The 25113-nt window shown below is 41.3% G+C and overlaps 1 protein-coding gene across 1 annotated transcript in view; it reads left to right on the plus strand.

The window, feature by feature from the left end:
- Positions 1-23860, plus strand: part of NBAS (NBAS subunit of NRZ tethering complex) — a 393558-nt gene extending 369698 nt beyond the window's left edge. The window contains exons 50-52 of the mRNA XM_054476756.2: positions 3190-3328; positions 11015-11143; positions 23450-23860. Coding sequence (XP_054332731.1) covers positions 3190-3328; positions 11015-11143; positions 23450-23725 — 544 coding nt within the window. The 3' untranslated portion in view covers positions 23726-23860. The remainder of the gene's footprint in view (positions 1-3189; positions 3329-11014; positions 11144-23449) is intronic.
- The last annotated feature ends 1253 nt before the right edge of the window (positions 23861-25113 follow it).

A 25113-nucleotide genomic window follows, 5' to 3' on the forward strand; every position in this document is an offset into this window, starting at 1 on the left:
ATTTTATTCAAAAGTATCAGACAGTGCTTGATAATATCTGATTTATGATGTCAACAAAAACAATGTAGTTTCAGTATTTTCACCAGGAAATTTCTTGACTGTCAACACAGCTTACAGTGCCAACTTGAGAATCCAAATGGAATAAATGAATAATTCCTACTTATTGAGAACACAATGTTATGTGCAATTTACATATATTATCCGTTGCTCACACAACACACCTACAAGGGAAGGTGATGTTATCTGATTTTATACATGAAGGAATTGAGGCTCAGAAGTTAAACAACTTCAGGCTTCACACGGCTAATAAGTGGAGGAGACGGAATTCTAACCGACTGCTGGCTACCTTCACAGCCCGTGTTGTTTCCTCTGTCACGCTGAGTTGCAGCTGCCACCCATAGCTGCATGGGGTACTTATCCAGTCCTTGTGGTATCAGCCATGGAACGTACCCCTTTCCTTTGGAAGAAGTGGCCAGATTTCCTCTGAGCGCATGGGCTGGGTCTCATGAGCTGTGGCTTCTTGTTGGCAAATGATAGGAGCACCAATGCCCTTGCCACAAGTGCCTGTTTGGCCCAGGACTGATCTTGCTCTCCCCATGCTCAGCTGACATACTGCCCCCACAGGCCAGTGAACATCTCCACATGTCTGAGGTTAAAGAAGGATGCTTTTCTGAAAATAAAGTCCTATATCCTGTGAGCAGTTAGGACTGCCAACAAATATCTGGAAAAGGTTCCATGAGACTGTTAGGAATTTCCAAAGCAAACCAAGGAGAATGGTGCTTTTGTTTTGTGGTATTTTTTTAACCAAGTGTTTTCAGAAGGAAAAGAAATGTTTCTTAGATCTCTACCATTGTGGCAGCGATGGCATGCTGACTTGTTTTTAAGAACAGGTTTTTACCTTCACTATTTGAAATCCACAGTGCAGTCTCTCACATCGTAACACCTTTAGTTCACAGTGCACTCGTGTTTGCCACCAGTGATCTTGGTGTGGGTGCCTTCGGAGCTTGAAGTGCTTGTTCAAAGCAGGGTCCTGGGTCCTGTGCTCAACTTGCGGAGTCCAGCTCTCCATACTGGGACCTGGGAATCTGTTCTGAACACGGGTGAGACTATGTGACACAGGTGTGGAGCCCACTGATCAGATTGCCACTAATGCCATACTTTTGTAAGGAAATTAATTATTAGAGTTGAATTGTAGATTTCTTCGTACCCTCATTTCCCAATTCAAAATATGACACCTCTGAGAGATTAACTTTAGTTTACAGTTTCTTTTACTTTTAGAACACTGACCATTTAAAATCATTCACTTATTCTCAAGAACCAAAATCAGCTTTACTTAAAACATTTATTGCATTTAAAACATTTAGTGCATTTGTAAACCAAAAATCTTAATTTTTAAAGTTATATTCTTTTGTAGCCACATATGAAATGGAATTTGTAAATTGCTAACCTGAGTCTTATAAAACTGCTTTATTAAATCATTAGAATCAGAACAAAGCATTTCCCAGTCTGCTCACCCCCTCCCCTCCTATCATTCATGTCTCCTCTGCCTAAGAGATAACCAGGGCATAAATCAAATATTCTGGAGAAAGTATGATGGGATACTTTACAAACAGGTGCTCAGAAGTACTTTTGAATATTTTTTCCTTTCAGACAATCCAATTGAATAAATAAATCACCAAAAAAAGGAGTGGGGGTGGAGGAGAGGGAGGATAGTGTCACAATGATGGCATGTTGCCCATCAACACAAAAAGGTTACAACTTAAGACATTTGTTTGATCCGATCCACATGACTGTAATTTACTAGTACCAACTTTGGTTTTTTAGCTTTAGTTCCTTGTAGGAAAATGCATGGAAAAATACTAGGTTTGTACTTAAGGAAGGTTCATTGTTTTCATCCAGTGTGTCACTGCTGGCTGGTGAAAAATATATCTTGATAATTTGTTACCAAAGCCTTGTTGCCCATTGGTTCACCATGCTGACCAAGCAGCATTTCTCCTACAATGAGAAAAAGTGTAGAGAAAAACCCAGGAGAGCTGAGTTCAGACTTTGCAAGAAGAGAAAAGAGGGGAAGTCCTTGAGTGTAGGAAGACTCCTCAGCACACCAGACACTCTCACAGAACTATGTGTACCTTGAAGTAAGCAGTGTTCTTTGTTCTCACAGATTGTCAGTTTGAGCTGAGACACAAAGGCTTTGCCAAGGGCTCGTCCCCTTGTTACTGTTGCACTTGAAATTCTTTTCAGGGCCCAAGGAATAAAATTCTTCCAAGGGCAAGACCATCCCTGGTTGTTCAATGTCTAGAATGTAGTGCTGTGCTAATGAACCAACAGACTCTTCATAAATAGTAATTTGTTCTTAATGTAAGTAAAATCAGTACCCTGCTCCTGCGGCCATGAAATGAATTTACCATTAACTTGTCAATAGAAATGTAAATTTTGATGTTTCTGTGAAACACAGGGTAGTGTCAGTCAAGACAAGGGGAAGAAAAGGCAAACTTTTTTATGCTTTTATGTTTCCAATACAAGGAAACAATGTGAAGCCCAAAGTATGTTCTTCATGCTGCTTGTCTGTGGCTTCCTCAACCTATGCTCCCCAGCTGACCTCTGCTATGCACTGCCCTGATTGTAACTTAGTCCTGCCCTGACCCCATTACAATAACAATAACAATGATAATAATAATAATAATAATAATATCAACAAGAGGCAGTATTTATGTAGTAAATAGTAATGTGTGCTTGCTATTAACACTGATTCTTCACAATTACATACATCATTCATTAAAGCAACTCTTCAAGGAAAAAAAAGACATTAAATACCTTTTCACAGTGAAAAAAACTGAGGCCCAGAAGGGTGTGGCTTCCCCAGAACTACACAACTAGGCAAAAGTATTAAATAACTTCTCTGAGGACCCAAATAGTCAGAATTTGGGCCCGAGTCTGTCTGGCTCCACAAAGCCTGTGCTGTTTCAATGTCACTTACTACCTGCATGCTGCTGGGCTGCTTGCTGATACTACAGGAAGCTGCTTTTTCTCCTTAAGGTGTTATCTTTTCTACAAGATTGACTTGAAGCAGCACGTCACCTAGATTCTGATTGTAATTTGCCATAAGCATTTCACTTGTTTTAAAATTTATCATAATTATGATAGCTTTAGTCATTTCCAATGCCTTGTATTTCTCTCCATAAACACCAGCATAACCAATAATCCATGGGTGAGACTAGCTACAGTGATGCTAACCAGATGTACAGTGGAGAACAAGGAAGGATTGGGGAATGAAGTTTTGAAAATGTGTCGCTCTTTGTATAACACCAAGCAGATGCTGCCTGCAGAGGTGAGTGGATATTTTGAGTGCTTTCCTAAGGAGTAGCCCTTTGCTTATCAGAACTCTTTATTAAAAGCAATCCCAGTGACTGGACTTGAGGAACATTTAGCTTAAGTAATTACTGGTAAAGGCCATAATTTCTGATGGATCAGATGAAGAAAAGCAATGCTGAAAGGATGCTCTGAGGCTGCTTTCTTTTTGTGGGAGCCAGCGTTTCCTGTACAAGTTCCAGAATATAACCCAGTTTTCAGTTTCTTCTAGATGCCCTTTTTTGTCAAACTCAAGTTTATGTTCCAAGTGGCCATGGTAGCTCAGGCATTATCTGTCTGAACTAGGCCAGTTGGTAAAGTAGTAGTAAACTTTAGCACTCTTCTCAGCAGGTAACCAACCACTTTGAATTTTACATGCTTTTTGACATCATTGTAATGAGATTGCATAATCACAGTATTTTTTCTCTGCGAAGTATGGTCAAAACTCAGTCACCTCCTTTTTGATCTTTGTTCTCTATTTGATCCCGTGGTTTGACTGTCACGAGAAATTTATTATATACATATGTATTATATATATACGCATATATATACACACACAGAGAGACACACATGTATATATATATATACATACACATATATACGTGTGTGTGTGTGTATATATATATATGTATGTTTGGAGAGAAAGAGAGAGAACATTCTAAAGTAAGCACATATTAATTTCAGCTCCCTGCTGTGGATCCCACCTCAGCAGTATATTATTTGAATAATTTACATGTCTTAAATTTAAGCATTTGGATAATGGCATTAAATTGATTTTGCATTCCTACTATATAGGAGATAAACTTGAAAATAAATTTGTAAATATGATCCTTTGAATCCTTATTGTAATCACTCAAGGAAAATATTCTCATGAATGCACATTTAATGAATTGTTTTCTGAATGAGGGCTTGGATTTTATTGATTTTTAAAATATTTTATCCATTTAAAGAAGTCTTCCAACTACCAGAATGATACAATTATTCTACAAAATAAAGTACCAACACTGAAAATTACCTCCCCTTACTCTAGTAAAGTGTGATTTGGGCTGTGGACCACGGTCTGCTTGTATCAGCCACTTATGAACCCGTGATCTGCTCTGCTATATTGTGGGCACCTGGAGAGGGGGAACCATGGCTATATCATGTCTGTGGTACCCAGGGCAGGATTCAGCCCACTGCATAGTATGGGGACTCAGTGCACTTAATTATCCCCACCAAAGTAAGCAACATGTAAATAACATGAGATTCACCTTTGCTTGAATATAAGCTAAGATCAAACATTATTAGATCAGGTCCAAAGACCAGCAGTGTTCTTACTGTCAGTTCTGTCAAATCTAGGTTAGGAAAGCATTGTTTAAGGTCTCCTGTTACTGCCTAACAGGCAGGTGGTAATGGTGATAACCAGCATTTGCTAACACTCTTGGGCTTTCATCTGTATTGCCTCCTTTAACCTTCACCACCTTCTGTAAGGAGATTCATTTATCTCCACTTGACAGCTGATGGATTGGAGGATTTGAGGTCAAGGGTCTTGCTCCGGCTTCTTCAGGCAGTGAATGGTGGGTCTGATCTTCAAATCAAGTCTCTGTGCTTGAAAGCTTGAAAAAGAAATCCTTCCAGAGGAGCCATTCCTACTACATTTGGGAGATACATGAACATTGAATGTCTCTTATGCAGTTGTATAAGTGTTACTGTCAGTTTTCCCTTTTCAACACTTCCTTCAAGATTGGCCTATAGAATTTAGCATCTAGATGATCAGTGTTTAAGATATAAGGTTGTTAGGATCTCTGTCATTGTCTAAAGAAGTTTATTTGTTTTTTAAAAAACCCTTATTGGTTTGGTTTTACTATAACTTTTGCAAGGTGAGGAATGTAAGTTGGCTATGACATGGCCACTGCATCCTTGACCCTGACATCATCTCACCAGCTAGCTAATCAAGGCTCAGTAACAGTTATGTATATCAGGCTTCCCCAAACCCCAGGCCAAGGACTGCTATCAGTCCATGGCCTGTTAGGTACCAGACTGCACTGCAGGAGGTGAGTGGCTGGCGATGAGCAAAGCTTCATCTGCATTTACAGCTGCTCCCATCACTTACATTACCATCTTGGTTCCACCTCCTGTTTTATCAGTGGTGGCACAAGATTCTCATAGGAGCACAAGCTCTATTGTGAACTGCATATGCGAGGGATCTAGGTTGTGCGCTCCTTATTCCTTATGATGATCCGTCACTGTAGCCCATCGCCCCTCGATGGGACCATCTAGTTGCAGGAAAACAAGCTCAGGGTTCCCACTGATTCTATATTATGGTGAGTTGTATAATTATTTCATTAGATATTACGGTGTAATACTAATAGAAATAAAGTTCATAATAAATGTAATATGCTTGAGTCATCCCAAAACCATCCCCTCCCCAAGTCCGTGGAATAATTTTCCTCCACGAAACCAGTCCCTGGGGCCAAAACGGCCTATAGGGACCACTTGATATGTATTATCTTTTAGCTGCCTGGTAATAGGTCCTAGACATATCTGTGTCCATAGCAGTAATATTCTCGTCAGCATTCCATTTACATTTTACATACATAGAAGAAAAGCATGTTCTTTTTATTGATGAATGTGTAAGAAGCTGTGCTTTCTGTTTCCTATCGGAAAATGACTTGGTGGTTAAATGAAAAGTTCTGATTTAGCTGTGATGATTCAGCTCCCGAGTAAGTGTCTACAGCCAGGCGGAGGTGCTTCGACAAATAGAGTAATACATTATGTTTATTTGCAGGGGTCTCATTTCATCTCAGAATCATGTGGTTGGTGGTTGCTAAGTGTTTTTAAGAGGTCAGCAAAGATAGCACAGCACCTAAAGCACACATCTATTAGAGCACTCCTCACACACACCATGGGAAGGGATTTACTGCGTCTGCTCTTTATTAGGACTGGGAGCACCTTAAGGGCAGGGAACATCATACATAGTAGAACAGAAAGAGCTCCAGTAATGCTCGAAGCTGTACTGTTTCTCTTCCAGACTGGGCCACATCTATGCGAACATGAGAAAAGCACCAAACTCTGGATCTTTGTTTTCTGGTCTGTGAAAGAAGAGGTTAAGCTGGATGAGAAAATGCTAGTTCTGTCTATTCTCTAAGGAGAATAAGCTGAGGCTGTATGTGTACTGCTTCATCCATAGCACATAATTCACTACCTTTCATAAAGTTATAATTCTCTCGGGATGAGAGAGGAGGTACTGGATTAAACCCCGTTGCAAAGTAGGATGTTATCATGTTTCTTTAATTTGATGAAACAAAAGATAATTATTCAAGGAGTTCTGTTGTCACAGTGACTTTCCTTCATTTTCCTTAAGCTGCCTCAGTTTCTGTCTCTCAATTGGGCACATTTGTAGATTATTTTTTTCCTGAGGCTGCTGTGATTAGAGGCTATTTGCAAATGGCAGGTACTGTTTTTACTGATGGCTAAATGTGCTCAAATGTGAATTGAAAGTGTTACAGAGGAAGGAACATTACTATTAAAAAGTGGCAGTATCTTGTTAAGTTTATTTTACTACATTTGGAAGTTGACGAGTTTAATGTCAGAGTTCTACAATGTTTTATATCACTGTGGTGGTAAAATTATCTGTTACTTATGACTTTTTTCCTAAATTCAATACCTTTGGTTGTCCTACTCCATGATTTAGGAAACGTGTGTGCCTAATTGTTTATGTCAGAGTACTTAAGAGTACTCACCTTTTTCTTCATCTCCATTTCCCGTTTTTCACTAAGCTCCCATGCTTACAGACTTTTAAAAAAATTCATGACTCCTTAGAATGCCTTCGTGACTCCTGCTGTTGCTCCTGGGACTTGTTTACTTACGGCCATGATGGTTTTCCTGATGGAAAATATTACCAGCAGGATGAGTGACTTTCTCACAGGTTCTGTGTCCCACAGTCTCAAAAGTTATGTATCCTTCTTCTCAGCTTCTATCCATGGCAGTATATAAAGCCCTCTCAAGAGTTGGGGATAGGTAGAATAAGAAATTGGCGTAAACAGTTTGTTGGCATTTATAGATGTAAAATTCTGAGGTCCAGCTATTTGTGACTGACCCTGAAGGTCCATGATTTCGCTGAGACAAAACATGAATTAGTCACCGATGCTCGGGGTCTGTTGTATGGGATTAAGTCACCCAGCTCATGAGTGAGCCTTAATAATTCCCAGCTTCTAAAACTCAATGTGATTGTTCTCTATCAGGGTTGAGACACTTTTGCTAATGTCAAGAGCTTGATTTTTAGAATCAGTCAAGTTATGCAATAACACTCAAGTTATTTAACCATTTTACCTCTGCTTTCCCCATCTGATTAGTAGGGCTGAGATCACACCTTTCTCAAAGGATTTGAGGAGAAATTAAATGAGATGATGCATTTTAAAACAAAGTATATAACAAACACTTGATGTTCAGCTCAGAGCAGCTGTCTTGCTGGGAGGGATCACAGTCCAAGAGGCACGGCTAGTGCCCTGGAGGTTGAGCAGCAGGCCCAGCACAACCTGAGAGACCTGGAGAACACAAAACCAAAGCCGCTGCAGTGCCCAGTTGGCCCAGGTACAGTGCCTGGTGGCCAGTGTGGAGGCCCAGCTGGCCAAGATCGTCATCAACCTGGGGCTGCAGAACCAGCAGTGCCAGGGGCTTCTGGACATCCAGTCAACAGCAATGGGAGCTCAGCCCATTCTAGGCCTGCTGGAGGGCAAAGACTGCAAGCTGCCTTGCAGCCCCCTTGCAATGCCTGGGGCATGTGATAAGCCCCTCGGTCTCTGCATCACCAATCCCTGCACACCTTGTGCCCCTAGTTCCTGCTGTAGGCCCTGCAACACCTTTTGATGCTAGATACTCCAGGGACACTAGGAGAGTTGTGTGAGGACAGAAGGCATATTGGTGAACTGGTCCTGCTTCTCTCATGACTGTCAGACCATGGGAACAGTGCCCCAGTGCATCTTCATAAATCATAGTCCACAGGGAGAACAAACACCTGGGTTTGTGGCCTGGCTCTAAGCCTGGGCCCACCTAGTCCTCTCCATCCAAGGCATCTCTTGTTCATTCTGTCCTCATGGTCTGACGGGTTTGAACTGCAAAGGCCTGTCAAATGACGTGTTTTGTGGCTTTTCTCTGCTACTTCGACCTTCCTTGCAGTTCCCCAAATCCCTTTGTGAATCTTTTAATAAACGTTCTCTTGCAACACGGGGAAAATAGCGAACAAACGTAGTAGAGGATTTAACACTTAAAGATAGAGTAAGTATTTGGCCAATCACTGGTAGCTAAGAGATGAAAAGTAGTCAGTGGCTCACCTAAAGTGGGTTCCTCCATTTTTGGATGTCCTTGCCTCTCTGTGTGCCATCTATCCATTATGCTTGCTCAGAGGGGCACACAGGTTATTCCATAAAATTTGTCATGAAAGCCAAGGTCAGCCAAGTGTCATGCTATGTCTCAATATCATAAATCATTGAAAATGCTTGTTTACTCATCACTGATAACTTTTTGAGTGAGCAAATGTGTGTTCAGAGAGGAAATTATATACAAGGAGTTTTAGGTATGGCATGTACCAAGCAAGTTTAGAATACAGAGAAGGAACGATATTCTTGCCCAAAAGCAAGGCAGGTAGACTGACGAATGACTACCATAATACAAGATAAAAGATAAGGTGGGAAATATTTATACAGTACATTCAGAACATTGAGTGCTAACCTGGGACGTTCAAGGGTGCTTTTGCAGAGGAAGTACAGTTTTTCTGTGCATTTTTAAACTGAGACTTAAAGAGCAAGTAGATGGTTAATCAGACAGAGCAAAAGGTACACTATGTGCAAACACCTGGAGGTGTGAGAGTCCAGCACCAAGCAGCCACACTGCCTAATATGGCAGCCACTGGCCCCATGTGGCTTATTAAACCCTTTAAGTATAATTAAAAATGCAGTTCCTCGGTTGCACTGGCCCCACCTCAAATGTAGCTTGTGCCTTGTGGCTGCGGTGTTGGACAGTGCAGATACAGAATGTGTGTGTTGTGTCAGAAGGGACCCCGCACAGCACTTTGTGTGGAATGCGTAGGTGGGGAGCACTGCCATGACCCAAGAGGAGGAGGAAGGGGCCACAGGTAGCGGCCAGCCAGGCCAGAGTGCCATGCTCAGGAGCTTGTTTCATGCTCCCAAATAATCTTCTGCAGGTTTCGGCATCCAGGATGAAAAGTCTGCCTGTTTCTTTGCCCCATATGCTTAGTGAGACTGCTCTGTGTCACGTGTTCTTTCAGGCATACACCGTACTTTTTTGAATTAGAATTCCCAATGTATGAAGAATGTGTTTTACAAACTGCTACCCTGGTGGTATTGATCATTGCCACACAGGTTTGTGTAGCACAGCCTTCTACTCTGAAATGTGAGGGCCTTGCGGATTTCAAAAACAGACATGCTGGGTGAAAGCTAAAACTATAATGTGCAGAATTCCTAAGAGAAGTTTATCGTGAGTTTAAATGAGAGCTTACTTGTGTTATTCTTATTTTATTGATGCTCTATAATAATCTAAAGCAATTTTGAAAATACAGTAAATTTGAGTTTTTCTTCTCCGATCTGCTGTCTGAATGGCACAAGAGAAAAATCAATCCCGTGGATGCCAATGATCGTCAGTTCTTTAGAGCAACCCTTGCTTCAGTGTAATGGAGTCATTCATTGTCTGGTTTTTGGTCCAGAGTGTTCTCTTCTTTATGTTACAGCTAAAGTCAGGACCTGAATGGCAACACAGCTCAGCAGGGCAAAACTGCTTGCAAATCTTATTCTTATTGTTTTATGCTTTTGTTATAAAGGATTATCATTTGTTACCTTATATGAAAGCCCGCTCTGTGGCCACAGGTTCAGTTAGTAAAATAAAGGGCTGGGAATAAAATTCACATACACCTGTGGACATCCAAACACATTTTCATCTTTCTGCAACGCAGATAGTTTTCATGAAGATAGACTGTCTTAAGTATATTAAGGAGTCAATTCATTTTGACATTAAAGTGATAGACACATTTTAAAATATTTTATTTGCTGATTTCCTTTGTTTCAGTGAATGACAACTAGAGGTTGTTAACAATATTAGCAATTGATATACTTTTTATTATTATTCAGCCTCCACTATATGCTGAGCATTGTATGCTGTGTTCATCAACACAAACTCTCTCGCACACACATACACACACACACACACAAACAAAACACAAAACCTGCAAAGGAGCTATAAATACGTACATTTTACTTGTGAGGAAATTAGGGCTGTGAGAGTTTAGGAAAATAAATTATACCACTATATCTGTACAATGAGTATTACAAAGCCATTAAAAAGCAGTGTTGTCGATGAATATCTGATAGCTTGGAAATCTGTACACAGTTTACTGTGAACCAAGTGAAGCAGGTACCAACTCCCATATTCAGTATATCCAGTGCGGTACCACATGTGGCTTTACACACACACACACGCACACACACACACACACACACACGTGGCTTTACACACACACACACACACGTGGCTTTACACACACACACACACGCATGCACGCGCACACACACACACACACGCTACCATAGAGGAAGGGGTGGAATGATCCAGCCGGAACCGCACCGGTGAGAGGTGCGTCGTAGAGTTCTCGCTCACCCCTGCTCTGTGGTTTCAGGGTATAAAGGAGCTGTGTCTGCTGCTGCTTAACCAGTCCCTCCTGCTTCCGTCTCTGAAACTTCTCCTCGAGAGCCAAGATGGGCATCTGCGCGAGATGGCACTGGAGCAAATCACGGCAGTCACTACGGTATGCCCAGTTGAATTTACTTTCTTTCTTTTTTTTTTTAATGTTTCAAAGGAATGAATTAGCACTTTCATTCTCATAAATAACACCATGGTTAATTGAAGTCTACTATATCTATAGTATTCTCTGACCACAATAGCTGTTCCTGTTTTGTCCTAGCAGTGTATGTTTATTTTACAAACATTTACTAAGCTCTTCCCATGAACCAGATTCAGTGTTTTTGATGCTCAGAATACAAATCCAAATAAGAAGACAGTTTTCTAGAGAAGCAGGATGTTAGTCTCCTTAAGAAGATCAAAGCAGCCATGAACTAGCAGTCCTCTTGCTACTTGAAATTTGGGTCTAGGGAACTCCCATCATTGCACAGGTTTTCCATCTGTAGATGTGTGTGTTAGGTTATCCACTAATTAAAGGTAAGACAGTGGGTTTAAGTAGTGTTTACTGGCACCATCTGAAATCTCAAACTCTGGTTTCCTCTGGCAACCTTCTTGTCTTGAAGAGTAATGTACTGAAGTCAACTTGAGATTTCTCCCTCAAGGCCTGTTGCCTTGTTATTATGATTAGGAAGAAACTTTCTCTTCTCATTTAAAATTTTCCACTTTAGGATTAGATAGCTTAGGGTTGTGTTTTAAGGAACTCATGTTGTATGATCCTTACTGAAGCCCTTTTACGTGGAGATCATTCTTTCATTTGAAGTGTATGTGTGTCTGTTTGAGTGTGTACACTATACACATACACATACATGCACACATATGTAATTTTACATTGTATATATACCTATATATGTATATATACACATACATACTATTTTTTTAAACAAAAATGTGGCAGGATATCTTCTAGGGACCAGAGAAGGAAGGAGAATCTAGAGCAGAGATATATACTTGCTACTGAAGACAGTGAAGAGGTTGATGAAAAGACATCACTGATATAAAATTTTCTTAATGACAAAGGATACAGAACATTATGTAAATAGTTACAGAGAGCAGAATATAATTGTATTTGGAAATAATCATTATGAATAAAATGAGAAAATCAAATGCCTTTATTCATTTAGATGTGTTTTTAAAATAATGTAAAAGCTCCTGCAACGGTTTTGTGAATACCCTACCTGATCACCAATAATTAATCAGAACAGAGGCCTCTTTGGGACCTTGACTGAAGTAGGGAATCAAGGGGACTTGCCTTTCGGTAGCCCTCCCACCTATCTATGCTGAAATGAAAGTTGCATAACTTGGAGAATGTATATGCAACAGAATTATAATGAGTTTTTTTCTTAGCCAGTTTTTTCTTATAAATCCAAGAAATTGGCAAGAAGAGAAAACTTCTGCATATTCTCAGTGCATTTTTTTTCCTCCCCACCCTCGTACACTGTGTTAGGCATTCTCACAAAAATTTGCCATGGGCCTCTTTGAGAATAAAACAGTGATGTATTATACATTGCCTTTCCATATTCATCGTACATGGAGCTCTCTTGATGTAGTCCTGGATTCCATGGGCAGAGTGTATCAGTTTTCATTTTAAAGATTCTTTATCTCAAATGCATCTGTCAGAACTGCAACTAGCACAGGCGGTCCCTAATTGCTGACTAATCTTACTACCCACACAACAGCATTTCCCCCACATACCTACACAGTAACTATCAAAATAAGAAACTAAATGACTAAATGGTAACACTGCAGTGCCCAAGTCCCTTTAATATGGCACTGATTTACTTCCATAACACTTTGATCTGCAAGTTAGATGTGCTGCATGGTGCTAAGCCTATGGTTTTGAAACTGCTCTGCAGACTGTGAGTAGTTTGCCTGTGGTTGTGATGATAGCGCATGAAACGTCTGTGCCCTTCAGATCCAAGAATCAAAGCCACAGGTATAAACTGCTAAGATGAGTCACTTGCCTACCATTCAGATCCTTCCTTTTAGAAATTCAGTAATGAGACTGAACTGTAACATCTCTGCATTAAGTTGAATGCTCACATTAGGCTAGCCCATCTGTACCCTAAAAATGTTTCCCACAGAAAGACCTTTTGCAGTCCCCAGAGGCAAAGGTTTTACAGAGTTTTCCATTTTAAAAACATTTTTTAACTTTTTGAGATAATTTTAAATTCACCTTCAGTTGTAAGAAATAATATAGCAAGGTCTCTCGCATTCTTCACCCAGTTCCCCGCAGTGTGACATCTTTCATAACTAGAGTATACAGGTTGAACACCTCTAATCCAGAAATCCAAAATGGCCTCAAATTCAACGCTTTTCAACACCAACATGAATTTCAAAGGAAAATGCTCATTAGAACATTTCAGATTCCAGACTTCAGATTTTCAGATTAGGAATACTCAACAAGTAAGTATAATGCAAATATTCCAAAATCTGAAAAAACTGACACTTCTGAGCTCAAGCTTTTTGGATAAGGGATACTTACCTGTAATATTATGACCCAGTTGCTGACATTGATTCAATTTGTCAACATTATACAGATTTTATGAGTTTTGCAGACACTCTCGAGTGTGTGTGTGTGTGTCTCTCCATGTGACATTGTCACCTGTAACTTCGTATGACCACTAACTGCAGTCAGGGTACCAAACACAAGGATCTCTCATACTGTCCTTTATAGCCACAGCCACCTTCTTCCTCCCCACCTTCTGAACAACCCCTGGCAACTGCTAATCTTTTCTCTATAATTGTATCATTTTCAAATGCTACATAAATAAAATATGAAATCACTATAATTCATCATTGCTCTTCCAACACCATTAAAGGGTTGTGTTACACTTTTCTAAGGGAAGAGTTTCAGTGGGCATTTTGGCAGGACTCATGTCTAGCTGTTTTTAAGTCATCCTTGGTATTGCAATGAAAAATAGAAAACTTTTGCTTTCTTTTTGTTGTTTTATTTTGCTGTTCACCGTGTCCATTAGCAGGGTGCTTGAGTTCATCAATAACTTCCGTTTTCCCATTATTGGTTGTTGACAGTAGTTCCTATTGACATTAAAAGAAAAACATCTGGCAGAGGCACTCCGCTGATAGCAGTCTCTCATGCATGGTGTGCAGATCCAAGTTTAAAAACATCCCCACTTGTTTGCTGATAGCATGTATTATTTTGCTATTCATTATAAGATACTGACAGCTTTATAGGTGTTTACAGTTAAAAGGATGATGCTTAAGTGCTGATGCCAGAGATTGTACTGACTTTTCCTCTAGCAGTAGTACTCATTTCTTTCTCTAAGCTTTTCCGAAATTGCAGACCTCTGGTACATGTAACCTTTTATAAATGGCCAGCAGCCTCTTTCCTGGGCCAGAAATGGAAAGTCCTTCCTTGAGATTGTATTGATGATGAACAATTAAAACCCTGCATGGTATAGACTTCTGGATTACCTTCTCCATCACTCTCAGTAAAATTGAGAGCTCACTTTCAAAACCGTATTGTCTCTAAGATGGGCAATGCTGCTGATGTGTTTGACTCGCATCTCTGGAATATTTTCTGTTTGGATGGAAGCCTCTTGTTTCATCAAAGTAAGCAGATACGTATTTATAATGGCTTTGTATACTGAAAATTCCCATTTTGTAATTCCCGATTTGTAACGGCTCCTGCTCTTCATTGCTTCCTCCTCTTTGGTACTGCTCAATGCCTCTATGCAACCTCTCATCCCAGGGGTTGTCCTGGACTGTGCTGTCTATTAAAATAGTAATTCATGGGGTTATAAAAGAAGTGTTGGCCGGGCATGGTGGCTCACACCTGTAATCCCAGCAGTTTGGGAGGCCAAGGAGGGTGGATCATGAGGTCAGGAGATCGAGACCATCCTGGCTAACACGGTGAAACCCCGTCTCCACTAAAAATACAAAAAATTAGCCGGGCATGGTGGTGGGTGCCTGTAGTCCCAGCTACTCGGGAGGCTGAGGCAGGAGAATGGTGTGGACCCGGGAGGTGGAGTTTGCAGTGAGCCGAGATCGTGCCACTGCACTCCAGCCTGCAGTGAGACTCCGTCTCAAAAAACAAACAAAAAAAAAGTGTTTAGGACCTCCAGCACCTAATTAAGGGTTTCTCCTCGATGACAATAATTACCATCTTTCAAATCCCACCTCTTTGCCAAGTACTATAATAGGCACATTCTCTTTTTTTCTTAATGATTGTATGAGAAGATATTATTATTTTGGTTTCACAGATGAAAACATGAGGCTCAGGGGTCACACAGCTAGTAAGCAGCCAAAGCTGAAATGTAAACTCCAGACCTAACATTCAAAGGCTATACTCCACCATGCTTCTGCTTTTAATGTAAGTAGGAAGGCTTTATTACATTGGAAAAGGGTTATTTCTACAGAGGAATGAAGTTGTTGAAAGCACCTTGAGGCATATAATATTAGCTCTGCAAAACACTAGAGCAGACCTAGCCCAACAACTCGCCTAGCTGTGCTTCCTTTCTAAGCCCACTTACTCTCCCAGGCTCCAGCTGAACACTGCAGGGGGCTCTGTGCCATTTTGGGTGAGATTATGACACGAGAGCACCTCCTAAATGAAACCTGTACCCCTTTATCTTGAACACATTGACCTTAGTCCTGCCCTGGGGATTTTCTCAGATCACTAACGTCTTTCTTCCAGTGACAATCCTTCACATATTTGATAAATGTGATTACTATCCCCTGTAATCTTGCCATGAAGGCACCAGAACCTTCTAGCGTTATTTACAGTGGCCAGTGTCCAAGCTTGGGGGAGAACCATAAAGATTTTCAGAAAGGCATGTGGGAATCGACATAGTTATACAAAACCAAGAAACCTTCCCATCTTTGTTCCCCTTTAACTCTGTCCAGGTTTCAAAGGTTGTGGGTATGTCTACTTATTTCTATCGTTTTAACCTGAACATACAGAGATCTCACTTGCACCTCCTGTCTGGATGCGTCCAGCAATAGACAGCTCACTCTGCAGGTCAGCCTGGGATTCCTAAACAGCACTAGTGGTTGGTTAATTTACTTGGTATGAACAGACATATCAAGCACGCATTGTGCACAGCCTGGCACTGTGTATGAAGTGAGGAATAGGTAAGATGTTTGTAAAGATGCGATAAAATATTATTATCCCTGTGCTTAAATGAATAATCTCATGGAGAGATTGACATGTGAAATAATAACACGAAGAATTAATGAAGGTAGCAAGGAGATAGGTACAGCGTGTGGAACTAGCCAGATCAGGGCCCTCAAATCCAGCATGTGGGTTTGGTTGCAGAGGTGATCAAGCTTGGATTTTCAAAGATTTTCTGCTGTCTCATTGTTAGATCATGAGCAGATGATTTGTCATAGTTTTGGTTTCAGAAGTAGTATTCCATTAAGTGCTGTGCCAGGAGTGAAACTGATGGTATGCTGAGAAAATGGAAACTGCATGTCATATTCAAGTAAATACAGAATACAAAAATTATCTGTAGGTGTTTTTCCCAAGTGTATACTTATGTTGTCCTTTTATTTTTCTACCCTTGTGGTTGATATTTTAATAACTTTTATTAGTAATAGTATATATGAGAACAAGACAAATATGTTTCCCTAAAGTAAACAGTGAAATAATATTAAATAATCTTTAAAGCAAATGAAATGAGGGCCTGCATGCATTATGCTTCTGGAATTTCCAGCCTTCCTCATTATTGTAATTACTCTTAGCTTGATATAGATCCGTAAAATCAAAGATTTTAAATCAGAGAACATTCATTACCTATTGTTGAAAGAGGAATTAAGCAGATAGCATTTTAATGGCTTGGAAGACAGCAGTGCTTTGTGCTTTAATAGATTTCTTTCCCAAGATCTGTAAAGTATCATTTATTCTCAAAAATTAATTGCTGACACACAAAAAAACAATCTCTGACAGAGATAGCAAGCATTTTACTCATCTTCTGAGATATATAAGCGCTTCCCTTTCTAGAAAATCCTTTTCTTATGATTTGTTTGGCTGTATTAACATCAGCTATTTACTGAACCTGGACTCTGCACTTGGCATTGTGCTGGGCACTTAAAAGCTTGTATTATTCTCAACCCTTACAGACAGTCTGTATTTCTGATGTGGAAACTGGAGCTCGGAGAGATCGTCCTGAACAAGGTCACACAGTTGTTTAGTGACAGAACCAGGATTGGAAATTTGTCTCCAAGCCAAAAGCCTGTCTTCTTTTCATAGCACCAGACTATCTCTCGCTGTAATTCAAAGTTATTTGATCAGGGGAATTAAGTCAACTAATCCTCTGGACTTGTCTCATATTTATTTCTCACATCCAAACCGCATCCGAAAATGACAGAATATATTTTCTTTCTCATGCCCCTTAAGCACCAGTCAACCCACTGGCAGGGCTGTGTGATTTTCCACAGACCATATACCAAAGTCAATTTCTGGTCAATTTAAAAGTCAAATGTTGTTAAAAGTCAGAAAATATAAAAATAACATATCAGTTCCTTTGAGGAATTGTAACTTCTGAGTTTTAAAGCAATAGAACAAGTCATAAAGGAGTAGATCCTTTCCTGACAATATAAAAGTGTAAAACTTCTATACAACAAAAAATAACCAAAACAGAACTGTAAGCAATAGGTTAGAATGTTCATGATAACAAAAATCAGGGTTAAGATTTCAGTTATACAGAGAATCCTTCACATGTGAAAGAGTGGGAAGCTGTTATAACTCTCCTAAATGAGTGAATGATTGATTCTTCCCACAACAAAAAATAAAAATGATAGGAAATTTATGGAAAAATTCATTCTTGCAAATAAGTTCAAATGAAAGCAACCTTGAGGTACCATTACATATCTCCTAAATTAGCAAATGATTTCTTCTTTTCAAAATATTAACACCTAAAGCTGAGAAGTTCATAATGTGACACTGATGCATTCCCACGCTGATGTCACCACTGTAAGCTGGCACAGTTGACATCCAAGTTGTGCTTACATTCATATTTAGAACCAAAAAAATGTTTCAGATACTTTGCCTCATGTATTAATTTGCTCATATTACCCTAACAAAGTACCACAGACTAAGTGACTTAAACAAGAGAAATTTATTTTCCTACAGTTTTGGAGAGCAGAAGTCTGATGTCAAGGTGTAAGGTTGGTTTCTTCCCAGGCCTCTCTCCTTGGCGTGTCGACGGCCGCCTTCTCACTGTCCTCACGTGGTTGACCCTCGCTTCATGTGCGTGTCCTGTCTTCTCTTCTTGTAAGGACACCGGTTATATCGGAGTCCCTCCTAACGACCTCATTTTACCTTCATTGCCTCTTTAAAGTCCCTGTCTGTAAATAAAGTCACATTGTGAGGTACTGAGGGTAAGGGCTTCGACATACGAATTTGTGCGGGACACAGTTCAGCCCGTAACACTCCAGTGATACCTCCCCTGGTAACTTGTCCTATGCAGATCATTTCGATGAAGAAGAAAGTATGTGCATAAAAACATTCATGGTAGTGTTTCAGTAATATCAGACAACTTAAAATGGCTGAAATATTTATAGAAGTCAAATAACTTATAACAACTATTTTGCAGCCATTAAAATTTTTAAGACTGAAAACTATGTAAAAAACAATTTAAAAATTCTTAGCATATAATGAGAAAAATAGAATACAAATATCATACGATTAATTGTGGAAAAAAAATCTATTTACATGGACAGTTACTGGAGAGGAAAGGAGGGTGCAATAATTCTCTTGTGGTGGCCCAAATATGGATGACATACAAATTACTGTCATACAGCCTGAAGAGCCAGACCTCAGGTGCCTTGGGAGTATGGAGGAAGGAGGAATCAGCTTGGCCAAGAGAGTTAAACAAAATGTCCGCAAGAAGGTGGAATGGTTTTTTCCAACTATTTCCACTTTTTTATTTTTATCTTAAAAAGAAAAAGTAGGTTAGAATGAATAATGCATGGTCAGAGAGTACTAAGCTTCTAAAGTTTTAGTATGTTTGGTACAAATTTTAGTCAAAAACAAAGACAACTTGAGGCTTAACAAATTAACCCAGCAACTCAGCAGTGTGGTGCTGATGTCACAGTGTTGGAGAGTGCTTTGGGACAGGACACCCAGCACTCGGCTGTGCTGATGGGAAGGATTCAGTCTGGCCTTGGCGCCCTGATATGTGGAAAGGAACATGTTGGCTGTCTATGGCCTGTCCCTTCTCTGAACCTCAGACGACTCTTTAAAATGTACTTGTTGGAATGGGTCATTACAAAGGCCATCTCTTTCTTTCTTCTTTCATTTTCTATTTTGTTCCCAAATATGCACAGAAAAATTATCTATGCAGTATTTTCCTTGCAGCTGATAATTTTAAAGTATACTCTGGCCATTCTGTATTTCTTGCAGAGCCAGGCCCAGGTAGAATGTCAGAGAAAGGAAATAAGATAAAGTCACCCACCCTGTGTTTCCAGCACTTGATTTTATATGAAGCCAAACCCAAAATTCCTCCCAACCTTTCCCTGCTCACTGCCCAAGCTCAATGCAGGTCAGCAAACGCAGACCTTTATCGTTCTTTAGGGAACCTCTGAGTGAGCCGGGGCCAAGGGGAAGCATGCATTTCATTTCCATGTCTTTTTTTTTTTTTTTTTTAATACTTTAAGTTTTAGGGTACATGTGCACAATGTGCAGGTTAGTTACATATGTATACATGTGCCATGCTGGTGTGCTGCACCCATTAACTCGCCATTTAGCATTAGGTATATCTCCTAAAGCTATCCCTCCCACCTCCCCCGACCCCACAACAGTCCCCAGAGTGTGATGTTCCCCTTCCTGCGTCCATGTGTTCTCATTGTTCAATTCCCATCTATGAGTGAGAACATGCGGTGTTTGGTTTTTTGTCCTTGCGATAGTTTACTGAGAATGATGATTTCCAATTTCATCCATGTCCCTACAAAGGACATGAACTCATCATTTTTTATGGCTGCATAGTATTCCATGGTGTATATGTGCCACATTTTCTTAATCCAGTCTATCATTGTTGGACATTTGGGTTGGTTCCAAGTCTTTGCTATTGTGAATAGTGCCGCAGTAAACATACGTGTGCATGTGTCTTTTTAGCAGCATGATTTATAGTCCTTTGGGTATACCACAATGAGATACCATCTCACACCAGTTAGAATGGCAGTCATTTAAAAGTCAGGAAACAACAGGTGCTGGAGAGGATGTGGAGAAATAGGAACACTTTTACACTGTTGGTGGGGCTGTAAACTAGTTCAACCATTGTGGAAGTCAGTGTGGCGATTCCTCAGGGATCTAGAACTAGAAATACCATTTGACCCAGCCATCTGTGTCTTTAGCCTTAGGCATTCTCAGCCAAGCAGCAGCAGGCTTGTGGAGAAAAGACAGCCTCCCCTGCCCTTCCGCATCCCTTACCCTCCCTGCCAGAATGTGAGCAGCTTCTCAAAAGGTGGGTGTGTCAAACCAGAAACACGGGAACGATTTGGTTGCACTGGATAGAAACACAAACTGTGAAGGGAATGAGAGCAGCAGCGGCCGCAGGCGTTAACAGAACCCCTGTCTCTTCCTCAGGCTGGAAGAATCCATCACTCCCTCTCTAGGAGACTGTCAGGCTCCCAGAGGGAGGGTTAGTGAGTAAACTGAAAGAATAATAAAGGTGTCCCAGCCTAGAAGATATATTCAGGGCAACAAAGAAAGTATTGCCCTGCAGTGTTCAGATTCTGAGCCTTTTATCTGTGCATCTTATCAAACATGTGCCTGTAGCATCCTGGCACACACTGTTCTCTCCTGCAGGGTTAGGCAGGGGGATTCTTTGTTTTGAAGGATGAACCAAGATAACACATACAGTAACTCAGATGCCCTGTGTGTGTGAACGCATCAGCATGTGCATGCACGTGGCTAGAGGCAGCCACACAGACTAAAAGAATGTGAGCTTTGGAGTGATTCATTCACTTGGGTATTCATTCCACAAATCTTGCTCAGCTCCTAGCATGTGGCCACCCATTCTGGACATGGGGATACAGGGGGGAACAGAAGAGACAAGATCTCTGCTCCATAGGAACTTGTGTTCTGGAGGGAAACAAACAATATACAAGTAAACTGGTCCGAGACACAGGCTTCTAGGCCACTCCACCATGGAGCAACTGTATCACACTTAACCTCACTGAACCTGCGTCTATCAGAGGCAGCAAGAACTGTCTTGAAGGGATGTCTGAAGACTTCAAGGGCCTCTCAGGGTTCTGACACGTAGACACCGTGCTGCTGAGGGCAGGAGCTCTGTGGGGTTGAGACTCTTGTTTGCTAGGCATGAAGAGACAGGGAGAGAAGTGGGATGGAAAGAAGGCATTCAGAACTCACAGGCAGCCCCAGCAAGGAGAAGTCAAAGCTCCGTGCCCCTTCCAGCACAAAAGCAAGTCCATTGAACCGGTGGCTTTTTCTGTCATCTGGCTCCTAAAAAGAAAAACAAAGGTAAATTCCTGGAGTTCAACCTAAGTGTTTTGGGTCGAAGGTGGGCTGTACAAGTGTTCATGAAACGGGAGGCCAGAGAAAAGACACTGAGGGTTTGCAGAGACGGTCTTCTGTTCTGGAGTCTAGTTCTATTCGGTCTCTCTGAGAAATAGGGTCTTTACCGTGTACTTGTGCAGTTTACAAAAATGTGACAAAGTTTCATAATGTAGGTTCACTCAGCCATTTAACAAATGTTAATGAAATGGGGTGCTGAAATATAAAAGTGATCAAACTTCTGTGCCTTCAAGAATTTCCCAGTCGATAAGGGAGACAGACATACAATTTACTATCATACAGGCTGGGCACGGTGGCTACGCCTGTAATCCCAGCACTTTGGGAGGCCAAAGTGAGTGGATCACCTGAGGTCAGGAGTTCGAGACCAGCCTGACCAACATGGTGAAACCCCGTCTCTAATAAATGAAAAAAATTAGCCAGGCATGGTGCCATGCACCTGTAATCCCAGTTACTTGGGAGGATGAGGCAGGAGAACCGCTTGAACCCAGGAGGCAGAGGTTGCAGTGAGCCGAGATTGCACCACTGCACTCTAGTGTGGGCAACAAGAGTAAAACTCCATCTCAAAAAATAAATAAATAAAGTAAAATTACTTATCATACAGCATGAAGAGGCAGATCTCAGGTATCTTGGGAGTATGGAGGAAGGAGGAATCCTTGGCCATACTCCCAAGTATTGGCCAAGAGAGTTAAAGAGAATGTCAGCAAGAAGATGGCATTGGAGGTGGCGTTTACATTGGGTTTCGAATGACCCCTGTGGGTAGTAGGAAGGATTCATGCTATCCGATAGCGGGCAGGATTTTATTCTCAGTACTTCTCTTGCTTTTAATTCTTGCAGTCAGTAGACACAGTTGACCTTCGCATCTTCAATAGCCTTCCTTCCTTGTCACAGAACATGCAGGAAGAGCACATTGTGTACAATTGCATAATATAGTTGGTCTAAATGTTAGTTAATTGGCTTTGACATTATTTCTGAGAGTCCTACAATCCAAATTATTAAAAATGCACAGTAACATTAAGAAAAGCCTGTCAGGAATCTGTTTTATGATACCTCAATGTAAGTGAGAAGCTCCGAATTTTGATAATATGATCAGTATGGACTTGATTCTTTACAAAAATATTGAAAATAATACATATATTTAGAAGACAAGACCATGGAGAAAGAGAATATGCTAACTGGAAGAACCTATGAAACCATTTTTTAAAAGGTAAGGTTGGTACTGAGCTTCCTAGAGGCTGAAGCAAGAATAGCTTAAAACCCCACTGTTGGTTATCTTACTCGTATCAGTAGGCTTGAGGGACATACTCTTCTCTCAATGGAGTACAAAAAAGGTTTTCTTGTTCCAAAAAAATTTTTTTCATGTGTATTTATATTCAAGAAAGATACAGCATTAAAGAATGTGGATCACAGTGAAAGTACAAATGAAACAGTAAATGTGGTTGTTAAGAGCACAGACTTTGATGTCAAGATTGACCCAAATTTACAATCTGGCTCTACAACTGGTTACGATGTTAAGCAAAGTTCCTACACCTCAGTTTCCTTATCTGTCAATTGGGAGGTAAAAGTGCCAGTCACAGGGTTGAGTCAGAAGGCCTCGGTGAAGAAATGCTGGTACATTGTTGAATACAGTTTCTGGCACCCAGTATCTGGAAGCTGTAGCGATGATTGCAGTGGGGTTCTTGTGTCTTCTTATGTTAAGAGGAGCCCCGTCTGTCTTCCCAATCTGTGACCTACCTCAGAGGTGTTCGTGACCCACATATGCTTTTATACCCAGGCCAGGGCATGAATGATGATGAAGCCCAGTGGAGAGTGAGAGGGATCCAAGGGGGAGGCGGACAAAGCAGACACCCCCTCACGCTGTGCCTGTCTTATTTCTTGAAGGTGAATGATTCTAATTGTGACCAAGAACTTCTTTCCCTGCTCCTGGATGCCAAGCTGCTGGTGAAGTGTGTCTCCACTCCCTTCTATCCACGTATCGTTGACCACCTCTTGGCCAGCCTCCAGCAAGGGCACTGGGATGCAGAGGAGCTGGGCAGACACCTGCGGGAGGCCGGCCATGAAGCCGAAGCCGGGTCTCTCCTTCTGGCCGTGAGGGGGACTCACCGGGCCTTGAGAACCTTCAGCACAGCCCTCCGCGCAGCACAGCACTGGGTATGAGGGCCGCCTGTGGCCCTGCTCCTTAGCAGAAAAAGCATCTGAAGTTGAATGCTGTTCCCAGAAGCAACATGTGTATCTGCCGATTGTTCTCCGTGGTTCCAACAAATTGCAAATAAAACTGTATGGAAAAGATGAGCAAGCTGCTGCTTTTTAAAACTTTTTTTCCTTTCTTGTACTGACTGGTGAACATACTTACTTATTGACTAAGAGACTCTTCCTTCCCACCCTCCTTTTTTATTTCAACCTGCCTTTTCTGGATAGAATTCAGTTAATAATGTGTCCACAACTGTGGTTCAGCAAGTTGGATGTGGTGGTGGATAGGGTGGCATTAGGAAGGGAAGGAGTGTGCAGAGTGCCTGGTGGTTGAGGCAGGTGTCATGGGTGGAGGGAGGGTGGACCTGGACTCAAGTCTCAGATTAGTTAAGTGACCTCAGGCAAATTCTTCCACCTCTTTGAACCTAAGTCTATTTTGTAGAAAAATAAGGGTGGTATTATTTGTCTCATAAAGTTGATGGGTATTATGTGAGGTTGTGTGTGTGAGGCTCTATCAGATACACAGCCGGAGCTGAAGAAACACTAACTCTCTGTCCCACTCACTAGTGTCACATTATATGAATTATGACCTTCAGGGCATAGCCAGATGATCAGGACTGATACATGACTGCTGTCTGATTAGAGGCCTTCACAATTTATTGGCATCGACATGGTCAGGTTGACACATTTCATGTCCATAAACCTACATAGGCAGGTGGGTGGGGGAATGGAGCCAGCATGCACACTTACCACAGGGGGGATTGGCATCTTAGGGTTCACTGATGTGCATACAGCCAATCATAGCAAGGGTGTGAATAACAACACCGTTAGGAAAACCTCCCACACAAGGGGTGTTCCCTGTGATGGAGGATAAGGGTCCCAGGGCATAGCTTGCTGGCACCTGCCCCCACCACAGAGGTATGTGCTTGATGGTGGAGGCTCTAGACTTCGTGCCCCTGAGACTCACACCTGATCCAAGCCACAGCAGCAGCCAAGGCATGACCTGGGGGAGAGCATCCACACCTACACAGTGACCAGGGGGCCGTTGGAGGCATCCATCTACACTAAGGCATGCTGGTCTTTTACCTCTGCCCCAAATAAATAATTTGGAGGGAGGGAGAGTGGCTGTGTATTAATAGAAAGATTTAGTCTAGGTAGATGAGATGATACTACATCATTGTTATAGGAAGTAATTTGCACAAGGTTAAGTCATGTGAAAAGCGTACCTCGGACCAATTTCTGCATTGCTCCGTCAAAGCCAGTAGGCTGAATGTAACAGGGCTCCCTAGTGGTCTTTAACATATGGTGTATTGGGCAGCCTCATCTCCACACCTCCCCCTGTCCACCCCACTCCC

This window comes from Pongo pygmaeus, chromosome 12 (assembly GCF_028885625.2).
Source record: "Pongo pygmaeus isolate AG05252 chromosome 12, NHGRI_mPonPyg2-v2.0_pri, whole genome shotgun sequence".
Classification (NCBI taxonomy): Eukaryota; Metazoa; Chordata; class Mammalia; order Primates; family Hominidae; genus Pongo; species Pongo pygmaeus.